The 14,894-nt window shown below is 34.9% G+C and overlaps 1 protein-coding gene across 2 annotated transcripts; it reads right to left on the bottom strand.

The window, feature by feature from the left end:
* Positions 1-1,145: 1,145 nt before the first annotated feature.
* LOC100742328 (synaptotagmin 1) lies at positions 1,146-14,071 on the bottom strand. Of its 2 annotated transcripts, none has more exons than XM_033324489.1 (8): positions 13,921-14,071; positions 13,716-13,832; positions 12,069-12,214; positions 11,889-11,987; positions 10,924-11,118; positions 10,644-10,820; positions 9,833-10,084; positions 1,146-8,727 (listed from the first exon to the last, which is right to left on the bottom strand). In XM_033324489.1, the coding sequence occupies exons 1-8, from the start codon at positions 14,042-14,044 to the stop codon at positions 8,533-8,535; spliced, it is 1,305 nt and encodes a 434-aa protein (XP_033180380.1). In that variant the 5' UTR covers positions 14,045-14,071; the 3' UTR covers positions 1,146-8,532. The 2 variants fall into 2 exon arrangements, with proteins under 2 accessions (XP_033180380.1, XP_033180381.1); XM_033324490.1 differs by having other exon boundaries at positions 11,889-11,981.
* Positions 14,072-14,894: the final 823 nt, after the last annotated feature.

The following is a 14,894-nucleotide window of genomic DNA, read 5'->3' as shown; positions in this document are numbered from 1 at the left end:
CTTCGTCTGCTTCACATTTCGCTCTTCCTCGCTCTCTTTCTCTCCCGCTCTCTTTCTCTCTCTCTCTCTCACTCTCGTTCTCTCGGCGGGACCGATGCTCGGGTTTGATCGAGAGTAAAAGATCGATCACGATCTATTGTCGATATTTAATTCGTTCTCACGGGCATCGTCCCAAAACGTAGGACTTTAAATTTCGTGTATATATATATATTTTTTTTTTTATATATAGATCTTTATCCGTATAGATCATAGAGTTAAGAATAAATTCTCTACACCTCTTACAGTGGACAACGTAGGATCTACGATAAAAAATGGACAGTTTCGGTTGTTCGATGGGTATATGACAAAACAGAAATCAATTTCTAGCGCGGAGTCTTTTTCTTCCGGGAGCCAGAACGATGCTTCAACAACTTCAACGAGCTGTGCGTTTCACATTTTCTTAATATTTTTGTTGCTTTCTATCCTCTTATTTTATTTTTTATATTTATTATTTATTTATTTATTTTTTTTGGTTTCTTGCGTTAGTACTAGTAGCTATCTTTAGCGTTAGTGTGTTTGGTATCAGTATGTTCGTTTTATCGTTGTCGATTGCTTTGGTACGTTCCATTATTGTTTTCATTGAAGTTACTTCTTGTTTAGTTTATTTTCATTTGGACCCTTTCGCGACGGTAACGTCTATGTAAGAATTTTTGTCATCCATTTCGGGTTCCGTGTAAATTGTCAAGGAGTAATTCATACGCGTTATAAATACAATTTTATTGTATAGCATGATTCATTTACAAGGCGCGAAGCAATTCAACCGAGATTCGAAGTTCAAGTCTTTGGAAATCGATCATTTTTGCGCCGTTTGTACACTCTTTATGTCCTTCTCTCCTTGTTTCGGGATATCTCTTTCGCTCGAATGTGAATATTATGTTACACGAGAAACTTCGAATCCTGCGATAACACATAGTTTAATGAATTATTCTTCGTTGACGTCGATTGATATTGTTGAATGGAAAACATTACGACTATATGGAAAGTAATTTTTTGTTACTACCACTAAAATGTAATTCTCTATCTACTGACTATATTTCTGAAAACCGTCCCAAAAGGGTTTAAGGAAACTCATATCGTTGTTACTAAAGAAATCTACTTTTTTTTTGTTCTTTTTCTTTTTTATGTTTTTGTTTTTTTGGTTTTAGTGACGAATCACGGTGAAGGGAAAAGTTTGAAAACTGAGCAATTCATGCATTATCCAAAGAGGAATTTAAGAACATCTAAGGAGTCTTCTTTCAATTCTACGTGTTAATTATATTCTGCTGTGGCATCGTTCTACTCGCGAAGAAATAAATATAAAAGACGAAAGTAAAAGGTAAATCAGTATTTTACTATCAGACTAAATTAAGGCTTTACAAAGATTCATTGTATTTTTTTGTTTCTTCTCTCTCTTTATTTACATCATTGTTTCTTTCGTGCGCTACGTGCCATTTGGACCGACGTACACATCTATTTACGTCTCTTGGACAATCCTTATACTGCTAACATGACAATCGGTACGTTTGTTGATCGGACCCGCCATTGCGCGCGAATTTCGAAGGATTTGAAGAGAACATCGCCTTATATTCTTAAAACTGCTCGGAAATGACCATGCTCGAAAGACTGGCGCGGTTTGTATCGTTTAAGAACTTTCGATTGATCGTCTTTTATGAATAATACGAAGAAAATGAGCGATCTTCGATTATACATGATTTCGATAAATCGCGAGTGCTACACTGATGATAGTTGATGGTTGCTAGTATGTCTTTATCCTTGAGATAAAACTTATCATCGCGATACAGGTACTTAAGAGCTAGAAGAAATGTGAAAGAAAAAAATACAGACGAGTAGATCTATTTGTAACAAATAGCGTATAAAGATCGAAGGTAGAAATAAAATATTTGAGAAATAATTAGTAGGGAACTCAACGATTACTTGGAACTTTTAAATGTACCGTTTTATGATTACTACGTAATGTAGTTATACATTTGGTAAAAAAGCACAGGCATCGAGGTCTTAGGCACATGTATTGTTTGCTCGCGTATCACTGTAGATCCATTTCCGCCAAATGCTTTCGAGCGTGCTCCAATCGCTAAGCACAGTGTTGAATTTTCTAAAATTATATATATTCTTCAGAAAAAAAGGTTCTTTCACGATGTAATCAATATAAATTGATGAATCTTTTTAGACTAAAGTACCATTATCATATTTCTAGCCACTTTTTGTCTTTAATAGAAAGCTATCAGTTGAAGTAAAATCCTTTAAAAAGAAACATTTAACTTACAAGATATTAAATACATAAATAGTATTGTTCTTTCGTAGGAAAAACGAATAAAATGTCAATGTACGCTTCTAAAGTATAGCGTAGAAAGAACAATTGAATTAAATAGAAACTTCATGAATTAACCATACCTGTTGTTTTCTAACTGCTCTTTAAACTAAGGAATTAATATTAATCAAATAATTAGCATAACGTCAAATAGAATTCCTTCGATTGTTACTTTCAACACTGTTCGGTTCATTAAACTCGTCGTCAACGTACACTATCACGAGCCAGCTCAGACCAATTGCCACTTCTCATCGATTCGAATGTTTTCCGTCGTATTTTTCTATATCGTCGTGTGTTCACTCGATCTACTCAACTAAATCACTACGCGTTGCGTGTTATTCTTCTTTAAATTAATTATTATTAGTATCAATAGTAATATTATCTTTACTTGTCGCACCACGACCACGATCGACACGTTCATTTCAATAATTACTCATAGTCTATTATGTTAATGATCATTTATCGATAATCGTGCCAATCGATAGTTCCACTTTTTTACCTATTATATTACCGATATACTCTTTCCTCGTTCGATGATTAGTTTCCCCTATTGTGTTCCATGTTCTCTTCATTGTATTTATATAGCATATCGCTTTTTTACGTCACGTCGAGAACGACGACATCGATCGATTGTCATACATCAGTGGCGTTACACACGGAAATCATTTCGAAAGCAATGAAAGGCACTATTTAGACGTTACGTGGACACTGGTAGTGGCACCGATAATAGTCATAAAACGGTACGGTATTTCCGCCTCGGAAGATAATTACAGCAAGTTTGCTTTGTCGCTCGCGTGCACGTTATTGCGGATTTTGTCATTCGTAGGTTTCCACGTGATTACGATACGCTGACCCGAACTGTACTCGATTCGATAATAGTCGAACATTTCCAGCCAATTTCACTCTGCACTTGTCAATGCTTTCTGTTCGAACTTACTCAGGATTATCACTATTTCATTGAATTATCGATTAGTCGGCTAAGTATGAATAAGATTCAGATCAACACAGGGTTGGTCCTCCTGGACGTGTTCTCTAATGCAACTGCAACCTCGATGATGAGTTTGATCGGATGAAGTAGATGAATATTTATTAAAAAGAGGAGGTAGCTTCACGTAAAAAATGGCGAGTCTGCGTAAAAGTATTCAAAATCCCATTGTCAGTCACTTTCTCTGATTTTTGCTACCATTCCTTACATCGTACACTGGTCGGTTGGATATGTAAATAAAAAGATATCGATGACTTCGAAGAAGTGAGTTAAAAAGTAACGTTGTATTTCAATGTTATTTTCGTTATATAGAACTTATAATTTCAACATTCTTCTCAACTGTCCGCGTTATTATTCCGTCGAGACTTTTCGATCTGACGTTTCGTTTAACATTTATGTAAAAGCTAGACGAAACAAACCGATAGGATATACCTTGAGAAAAAGAACGGACAACATTCGTTCCTTGTACATACAAGCGCTCGTCGTAGCTTCTCGATCGATGCCGGGTGCTCGCGGCGCTTATTTCTCTCTTTTTTCTTTCTTTCGTTTTTTTTACATTAAATCCTCCTGAATTTCCTCATTAAAGTTCTTCCTTTTTTTAAGTACAATGCTGCATTAATAACATGACTCGAACATACTATCGATATAATCGTTTATGATAATTGGTCCTGAACAAATGATAGAACCAAGTTTTGGTTAAGTGTTTAGCGATCATGTGTGTCAAGCGCTGTTCGCGCGCGATAAGATTACTGGATCCTGATTTCGATCTCAGAGAAAGACTTCGACTTCAGGATCCAGAAGGTTGGTATGATATAATCTAAGAATCTGCACTCTCTACGTTACGACTACACTTACACACCTCTATTCTACACTTCCTATGTTATTTCCAATGATCGATTTTATGTATATTTAACGACTGCTTTTTTTCCTACACCGATGCATGTATGAATCGACGCGTACTACTTTGCCGACTGAAACGCTGTATTAGTGGTGCCATGAACTATCGAGCTATCTGTAGATAATCAAAATCGCTATTACAGTCGCGATTCCATAAACTATCGATAGAATACTCTTGCAATTTATATATTTTCTCAGCGTTTTACGGATACCATCTATATAACGATTGTATGTAAGCTCGACACGTTTTTGTCGCTTAAAAAAATTATAACGAGCATGCAAATAAAAGCAGCTCAAAACAGTGTTTCATATACGCACATTCGACACATCGGATAGTAAATGCAGTTTTTAACCCAAATACAAGTTTTATGCCAACGCATAATACATTTATCGAACATTGATCAACTTTGTCGGCAAAGGTGTACGTATTATGCGTCGTTATTTCGAATGGCTTAATGTACTTTGCTGTCTGGACTAGATATTCTGATCGGCGATCATATTCTGGCATCGAGTCTTTCAACGACCCCTTTAAAGGGCCCAGAGATAGAAATGAATTATACACACGAAACGGTGATGTTATGTTTGTTTCGTTTCTCTTCGTATGAAGTTAATATTATACTAAAATTACGTCAATATAATAAACGTTACATTCAACCGAAATTAATTGTCAGAAATAAATCAACGACTAAATTATCAAGTTTTTCTCCGCAAGTAGTACATGCGATAAACAAACATGGACTTCGAAGTGGATCTATCCTTAATGCGAATTTATGCATATGCGTTTCTAAGTAAAGGTTTCTATTCGTTCTCTTTTTATCTTGCAACGTACAGAGGATTAACCGAATCAAGAGAAGTATGTTTATTCGTGAATTCGATTCATAGATATTTGCTGTATTTGGTAAGCTCGTGTTGCTCGAAATGTAATGGCGGTTAAGTATTTGAATGCCAAGAGCGGAATATTTTCCCGTTAAATTTCAAGCAACACCAACTCAATTCTTAATATTATTAGGTGTCATCGGTAACAATCGATAATTCGTTTGGGTTTTTCGTATTATAGTTTGTATGATATAACTGATACATAGCAGGTAGATATATCACTGGAATAGCATGTAAGATTTTGGAAACATACGGAGGAAAATCCGTGTCTTGTTTCGAGATTTTTACCTTGATATCCATCTTCTTTCGTTTCTTTTTATACACGTTTCGTATTCAAACTCGGACAGGCGTAATGTACGCAGGATTTCGTAACGATCATGTGAATCATAACCTTTACGAAATCTTCGAATACACCTGACATTCTTCTTCTCACGATACATTATCTTCTGTCTTTTTTATATATGTACGTATAGTTAAATTTATTACTAATGTCGTTATTAGTAATGATATCGTTACATGATTAATACGGTTCGATTTGCGTGCAAATATCTTTTTGTTTTACTTGTTGTCATTAGGCGAATCGTAGAGTACACTGTACTACGTTGAACGGACACGAAATAAAGAAACATCGAATCGTATTGAGAATCAAATGACGTCTAGATTCTATCATGAGAATATAACCCGAATGGACTTATATATGATTATCAAATATTAGTGTCTTTGAAATGTTCATGGCGTGATATTTACAAAGTTTTCTATGCATCTTCGGCGATGAGTAGTGGGGGGGAAGGACAACTCGAAAAAGCGTTAAGGCCCGTTTACATTTGGGTATCTTTTTTTTTTCATCATTCACTATAAGTCACAAACTATATGTAGATAGCTGTCGATTTAGACTGACGGAAATAGTTATCGTTTTCATCGAGGAAAGTTTCTCTCGTGTGGGCTTTTAACAACGTGTTCTTTCTTCGTTAGTTCTCGGGACACGTGTCACACACAAAAAAACGCTACATTTATTGTATCCATCAATTTTCTTTCTTTTCATTCAGTCAAATTCGAAGCTTCAAGGTCAACGATGCAATAAAATATATGAATTTCCTTTTTTTTATAGCAGTCAAACTCAGTTAATACTGTATAAAGTTAGTTTTCTAACAATTGATTTTATCTTTACTCGAAGGATACATATAGTATATAATATATATATATTTATAATAATAATAATAATAATAATAATAATAATAATAATGATAATAATAATAATGCTTTGTTAAATCTCGGGACGTCCTTGTAATTATTTCGTTAAGTTTGGTTTGAAACGTATGTATCATGGATATACGTGTTTTTCTCTTCGAACCATGTTTCCTTTTTTATTTTCTTTTTTTTTTCCAATTTCCAAGATACATAGAGAATCACCGTGGACTCGTCACTACTCTGTTTTGTTTAGCTTCATTCCAGCCTCTTATGTTTATTATCCGAGAAATAGTTTAACGGAACGATAACGTAAGTTATACAATCGGTAGGCCCGTTACATATCGAAAAACAATAACAGTATCTGCATATATAACACGTGGTAAATGTATGTATAATATGTATATATACCAATATGTTTACAGTTTCACGTACACGCGTATGTATACTCGGGATGAACATGCGGAATCGAGGGGAAATCGAGCGTATACGGATCGAGACATGCCATTTATTTCGCGTTATGCTCGATTTCACTGGCAATTGCGCAGATTCAATTTCAAGAACTCAACGATCGAAACGTCCCTTAATTTTGCCCCAATTCACTCGCAAACGAATCGCCATTCGCAACCATCGACTATAACAGTTTTGTCCATAAAGTAAGGAAATTACGAAACGATACTAGTAAGAGTATATTATAATCGAAGGATGCTGTTGCAACAAGAACTACTGTGGCGCATCGCTGCGAGTGAGACCGTGTTTAAGCATGTACGTTTCGTTTCTCTTATTGGAAGAAGTTTTTGAATTTCCCGCCGATCTGTAGATTCGCTTCGATCGGCTGAGTTCCCTGTACAGATAACGCACAATCTAAGATCGTTACTTTACGAAGCTATCGCGATCGAAAGCATTGTCTTTTTTGCACGAAACTAATGCGATCGTAGTCTCCAAGGTTAATTAGTTACGTGGTCCATGCGAAAGTGAAACGACTGTTAATTAAATACAGGGAATAAAGATATAAAAGGTCGTGTTACTCGTATGAAATAAATAATGCAACGACGGTCAAACGATAATGAAATTATCTTACTTTGCAACTGTTACGCGTATCGATTATAATGCAATCGTAACCGTAATTGTACGAATTTTTTACACGAACATGTATTATCGATCGGTAAATACAAAGCATCGCCAACATTTTCCTTAAATAAAATTGTACTGCTATTATAACTCGCGCAATTCGAGACACAATTTACACCGTATACACATTATACGTCTATATATATCTCCGCGTATACTATATACATAGAATATATAGCATACATTTATATGTTTATATATATAAATATATAATATCTAATAAGATTAACAGCATGTAATATCTTATACAAACATCTTATGAAACATTGCCACCAATTAAAAATGACGAGAAAGGAAACATATTCTGCAGACTATCGATCGGAGTTCGTATATGGAAGTCAGGACATCTTTTGCAAAAAGTATTCAATGCTTCGTCTCGAGATACCTCGAAGAGGACGCGTTTACTTGAAGATCGTTCAATTGTTACATCTACAGAAAAAGGTAATGGTAGATAATACGTATATACAAGACGCTACACTCCATGAGAACATATTATTATTTAATACTAAAACCTTTCTTAGTGGTATTTTATTGTTGTTTAGTTTTAATAATAGATCGTTAATATCTACTAAAGTATATTTCCTTTGTTTCTTGTAATTTCTTTTTCTCTTTCTCTTCGTACTTTACTCGCTCACACTCTCTCCCACCCTTTCGCTCTGTCTTTCTCTCACATCTATATATTTCACTTTTATCCTCGTGCACGGATTATTTTTTTCTTCGAATAAAGTCGATCGATTACATCGGGGAGATGGTCGCATCCCCGCTTCTTTCCCTTCAATTTTCTTTCCCTCCGCACCTCTTTCATTTCTTTCTCTTTCTAGCTTTTTCTTTCTTCCTTTTGTTCAGAAAAAATCCTGCATTCTCGTTACGGTACAACGTCCACGGATATCGTTGGAAAGTACGTATACATATATATGTATATGTATGTATATGCGTTTTGTTTTTACATATACATATGTGCATATATATGTATAGAGTTTATCAGGTGGGGGCGAAAGCAAAAACGGAATGGAACGAAACGAAACGAGATAATGCTTCTGTACATTTGTCGCATCTGCTTAGAACCATTTGGTGTGCATTACCTTTATGCTGGACATCTCACAACGATCTCTTAGTCCTTCTTGTCTCCATCTTCGGGGTCCTTAAGCGTGTGCCATTGAGCGATAGGACGTCTCGGGGATGCCAACATGTCGGACCAGTGTCTCAATTCTGTTCCGCTCGCGTTGTACCCCAAGACGACCTTCCCAATGGGTTCTGAGGTGCCGATACGATCGTAGTCGACTACCGTGACAACCAATTGCACTTTCTAAACGTGAAATCACGCATTAGTGCATTGCCTTCTCACAGTGGATGTTTTTTCTTTCTCTCGCCATAACTTCCGAATCGTAACGTGAAAATATGACAAGAAGCCATAAATTCCATTAGAAATGGAAATATCGGTCAATGGTAAATGTAATATTTATATGAAAAATACGAAAAAATTTATATATATGTATATATATATGTACATGTGATAAAGATATAGAGAAAGGAATTTATGGTTGTTTAGAAAACTAGTCTACAGAAATAGAAATTGTAAAAAATAGTTCATATCATTATTTAGGATGCAGAATTTTTAATAATAAATATAGAAAAATATGCGCGTATGCAAGTGATAAGCAGAGCTTGTTTAATAGAACTTACATTGTTTAGTTTAGAGGTGTTTATTCTTTAGACACGTCTTACCTTCGATTCGAGGAACATGCAAAGCTTCTAAGCGACATTTTTAAGCTCGTATGAAAAAAAGTAGCAACCCCTTACACGATATAAATGTAGCAGAGCATATATTGTATATTATAAAACGCTTTTTACGATTCGGAAGTACGGTATTTTGAAAATTGTAGAAAATCAGTCCCTTCATAAAGCACATGTCGCCCTATTTTAAATAAACAGTAAAATATAGAAAAATCAAGAAGATAACATTTTAGTCCTTCTCTTTTTTTCAAAAAACAGAAGTTAGAAAGAGCTTTCTTGTTTATTTATAACAAAATTATTTACGCAAGTAAGAACGGCGTGCACTATATTGCTCGCACTTTATGTAGGGTATTTCATTAACGCATTACATACGGATCATTTAATCTCGCTCTCGTAAACTCGTTTTTATACCAATTATATTTAAATCATCCGTTTGCAATGGATTTGAAGTATTTAAACAAACTTCTTACGCTATGGAGGTACAAAAAAAAATTAGAAATAAAATTATTGTCGTGGCTGTTGTCTAAAAGATAATTAAAAAAGTAAAAAATGTGCTAGTTAATGTAGCAAGAATAGAAGAAGTGGTGTATCGTTACTGTTACCTGTGTCTGTGGACCGTGTCAAATGAAAGGTACGAAATAAACGGGTGGTAATAGAGAAATTTCAAAAATTCGTACCTGTATCTGTTCGAAGGGTACCTCAAACGTGAACGATTCGTTGTAATACGGATTAAGAGTGCACTTCTTGATGGACGTTTTCTTCTTCTTCAATCTTTTGCCATTTTGCATCAAAGCGATCTTTACATAAGGATCCGACAGGCCACCGACGTCCATTTTCTTCAGATTTTTCGCTTCCAGGATCACCACCGTTAATTTACCGGCCGTGGGCACGTAACGTAGCGAGAAACAAATGTCGCCCAATTTGTTATCCTGTAATTGATAAACTTACATCAACTTTATTATTCATACGAATATTGAAGCAGTTGTTTCAAACGATAATTATACGTAATTGATAAAAAAACACTCCTCTATTAGCTTTAAAACAGCGTCGAATACTCGTCCTTGTTAGGAATTCAAATTATTAGCAAGTAAATAGACAGTTTCGTTATATTAAAAAACATTTCGTATTTCAAAGTAGTTCGAGATAAATTACTAAAGTTTAATAACAAATGAAAAAGAAATTACAGCTTGAATATTGTACAATTTTTAAAGACACGACAAAGTTCTCGAAAAGATAGAAATAAATTGCTGAAAAATAATTTCCATAATATAGTATCGAAAACAAAATTTGTAATTTTCTATTAAAAATATTCTATTAAAAGTAATCAAGTATCTACATGCTTTTAAGCAGTAGTATCCATTGATATACATCATGAACAAAAATCCTTAGGTAATTCTTAAAAATTATCTATTTTTGCGAGTTAATTTAGTTTCTATTCAATTCAATATATCTTTCTTATATTTACAAAAAGTATTAAAACAAATTTACCTGACCACCCTCGCCCTCGACGCTCTGTAGTTCTCTCCATTCCTCGATTGTCTGAGCCAGATCGACTTGGCACAGAGGAACCTTCACTTCACCGATCTGGTCGTGTTTGGAGAACCTGTCGAAGTCGAAGATCGCGAAGACGAGCGTCTTGTTCATAGCGTCTGCGTATGCTACGCTCTGAAAGACGATTGTGTACCGTCAGAAAAAGCAAAAGAAAAAGTCGTTTGCGTTTCGTTGAATGGTCGCCGAGACAAAGCAATTGAAGAGGAAACGACCTAACCTTGAACGTGAAAGTCTCATTGAAGACCGGATTGAGCGTTTTCCTGTGCACTTTCGTTTCGAATTTCTTCTTCTTGTCCGGTAGCAAGTAAACCTTGACGTAAGGATCGGAAGTGCCACCCATGTCTAGAGCTGGTAGCTCCTCGGCTTGTATCACAGTCACTGCCAAACTATTCGTGTTGAAATCGTATTCGAGCTGTAAAAGTCGATTCGTCGACGTATTAATAGATTTTACCGGCGAAATATTTTTCAAGTTTTGTTGACAATTGATTTATCAGATGCGTTCTACTTTTCTTCACTGTATCTTTCTCTGTAGCAAATTAAAAGAAAGTGACGGAGACAGGAGCTTATGTCGTGCATTGATTACACACAGATATACCGCTATTGAACATATTTTCTATGAAGAGAAGCTCTTTGTATTCGTTTAAAAATATTTTAATAGATAAAGCCACGGAAATTCCCATCTACTTCTCGCACGCTGACCTTTTTTTTATATAAATAGATCTAGCTCTTAACCTCTTCACGGAGAATATTTTCCTGCCTATGTTGAAATGGCTACATTTAAAACAGGTAATTACTTCCATACGACATTTTGTCACGATGAACTATGTCGTCATCAGCATCCAATAGGGTCGTCGTATTTGACGTGACGAAATATTTCGTTCTTCCCGATTAAAAAGTTGCACTAACTTTAAATAACATTTTTTAAACGCTTTTTTCAACTTTGTAGTGTACATATAGAAATCATATGAAAAGCTCTATGCGAGTCATCAATTGAATAATGTCACTTGTTACACATTTCATACAAGTTATACTTTTGCAAGCTTTGTATTGTATGATATCATTGAAATCATCAATCGGTTAGTATTCTTTTCGAGAAACTTCGAATTACAAATCACAAGAACTTCTTTTTTAATTGGAAACTAAAAGATCGATGACGAATATATCGTAGCTTAAAAATTGTACCTTGTATTGAAGTTTTCCAAGTTTCACCTCGCTTTGCTTACTCTCGGCTTCATCCGGTTCTTCGGCGTTGTCAGTCAGCTCTTCCATATCCGGCTGGACCTTAACAAATCGAAGTGGATTCCACGAGTGTAGAATGTGCGTCTAACATCTACATGAAGTCACGGAACACCGAGTACGTACCTTGTCCTTGTACGTGCTGCCTAATAGCTGCACGGACTTGAGGTCTACCGCACCCTTCAGCCCTTTCTTCCCGTCCTTGGATCGTCTTTTGCGACAGCATCTCCTGATGCAGCAGAAGCAGATTCCGAGAACTACTACGCCTACAGCTACTCAAGCGAAGAAGGGAAAAATCGAAAGAATCGAATTAAAAAAAAATTACTAACTTTGTGGAAGCTCGATTATGTTTAAAAAAAATGGCGTCTCTTAATAAAGTATCGTGCAAAAGTTTTAGACCATTAGCGTTTCACCCTCGCTAGTTTCACGATAGTTATTATTCATGTTGTGAGAAAACGTTTTCAATTGTTATATGAAAATGAATCATTATAGATTCTCTGTAATCTTCAAATGAAATAATTCTTGACGTATTTCGGCATATTTTATTTTTCAGTTTCATTTCATCTTTCCATAAGTGTTCTTGCATTTGTGAATGGATCACAATATGTTAATTGTTTTGAATTAATCAACATTTTTGAAGGGAATTTTTAATTCTTGAATCATATCCTTCTTAGACGATTTCTGAAAAGCTTTGCAAATTTAAATGGAAACCAGAATAATGATATATATTTATGCGAACAATTTCAGTTTTTAGTGGTCCAAAATTTTTACATCGTACTGTATGCTTATTTTGCATCTATGCAAGCGCGGTTCGGAAGCGCGAAAGCGGTTTTGTTAATTCTATCATTTTCCTTTACTTATATATTTATTTTGGTGCTGCTTGTATAATGAATGTGATTTTGATTTAGATTATGAATTGCATAGGTATATATATGTATGTGATATTATATAGTAAAAATAAAATGTGATATGTTCGAGTGTCGTCAACACTTAATGCAACTGAAACAAAGAAAATTTGCGTGATTAATGTTTGCATGTTATGTGTTGTTCGAATTATCTGAAAGAGTAAAATGTTTCATCGACGATTTTTTTTCCAGAAAGGGGTACGGGATTTATATTCGGTTGCTTTTATATTAATACAATTTTTTATAGTCATGTTAAATATGGAAATGTTTGTACTATCATTTACTTGTATTATTTTTTAATCTTATCGGATGAGATCTACTCTTATTCGAGAATTTTTGTGTGCCATTGTAATAATCGATAGATCTATGTCTCTTATTTATTGGCTACCACGCGAAACTTCAATTTAAAGCCTTCAAACTTCTCAATATTATACTAGAAAGACTAAAAATATTTTGCTTCTATAGCATATAAATTAATTTCTCGTTTCTAGTTTCTTCTGCTTCAATTTACAAATAATTCTATTTTTAATATTTATAACAATATATACACTTCATGTCTTATCAATTAAAGTGTACTCAATTTGCATTAAAAGCATAAAAGAAACTTGTAATAATTCATAGTTTTAGAGATTTTGAGAGAAAGAGAAGTTACGAGACTTCAAAATTATTGCAGCAAAGAATCTAAAGAACCCAGACATTAAAAAAAAGTCAGTATCTAAAAAATTAAGATTGTCGTACATCAAGATTTTCTAAAGAGAAACGTAGGTGTTTTTATTTCAAAAATGTAGCTCGCTTTACTTTACGTGGTGGTCAATCTTTTGGCGGATAAAATAATAAGAGTAATCTACACGCGACTGTTTGCTTTTACCTATTAGGATCGCTACGAGTGCCCATGTTGGTATTCCCATTTCCTCCGCGAGCTCAACGCCGAGATTCTCCACTTGAGTCTCCAATGTTTCTTTTTCGGTCACCGCCTCTGTGCCAACTAAACGCGATTATATAACTTTAGTTATTGTACCGTGGAAAATGTGACGCGATCTTCATGTTTAAAGACAAAGCGAAGAAAGATTTACCTTCTTTTATTTCCTCCTCCGTGCTCACAAAAGTCTTTAGCGTCGACTCAACCATCTCCTCCACCGGTTGCGGTTGCGGTTCTTCCGGAACCTTCTCCGCTTCTCTTTTGTAGATGGCAGGCATTTTCTGTAAAGAATAAAAGTAAATGAAATAAATATTTTAATACATATACACTTTTCTGTTATCGAAAACTCTTTTCTTGTCAATTTATAATACACGATTACTTCGCAAAAATCGATCTGAAAGCGTTCCCTAGTTTTGAAAGTTGATATCTTTTGATAACCAACTTGATAACTACGATTCTGTAATACTGTACAATAGCAGATAAAGGAAAGTTTAAAATCGATATATTACGAATATTAGTAACTTCTGTACTAAACATTTTTTGTCGTATTGATAAGAGTCATCTATTCTATGGTATTCATTTTTCTTATTAAATATAAATTCATTTTGCGAAATTATGATGTCTCCTTACAGTCTTTATTTTATAAACTTTCTTCTGTCCGTCACAATATGTAGAGTAAATTTACTGCTTGATTTGGAATTTTGTATGTATATATACAGAGTGGTTGGTAACTGGTGGTACATGCGGAAAGGGGGTGATTCTACGCGAAAAAAGAAGTCGAAAATATAGAATAAAAATTTTTCGTTTGACGCTTTGTTTTCGAGAAAATCGACTTTGAATTTCCGCTCGGTGCGCGTGCGGTACGTTATAACGAATCTCACTGTAGATCGTTGCCTCGATGGAAAAATTAAAAAAAAAAAGAGAAAAAACCTCTTTTTTTACGTGAGCTCGCCGGTGAGTGGGTGCGGGGTAATACCGGAAAAAAAAACTTTTTTTACGTGGGGAAATCTTCATCCACACCTTATCTCATTGCACGGAGCGGGACAAGGGTGTCGGATTTCTATAGGCTAAAAAAATCGGTCGGGCCTAGGTGTAGTAGTCCGCAACGAGTGAAACCGATCTCCGCGG

Source organism: Bombus impatiens, unplaced genomic scaffold (genome assembly GCF_000188095.3).
Source record: "Bombus impatiens unplaced genomic scaffold, BIMP_2.2 scf_3279, whole genome shotgun sequence".
Lineage (NCBI taxonomy): Eukaryota > Metazoa > Arthropoda > Insecta > Hymenoptera > Apidae > Bombus > Bombus impatiens.
This window is presented reverse-complemented; position numbering and strand designations above follow the sequence as displayed.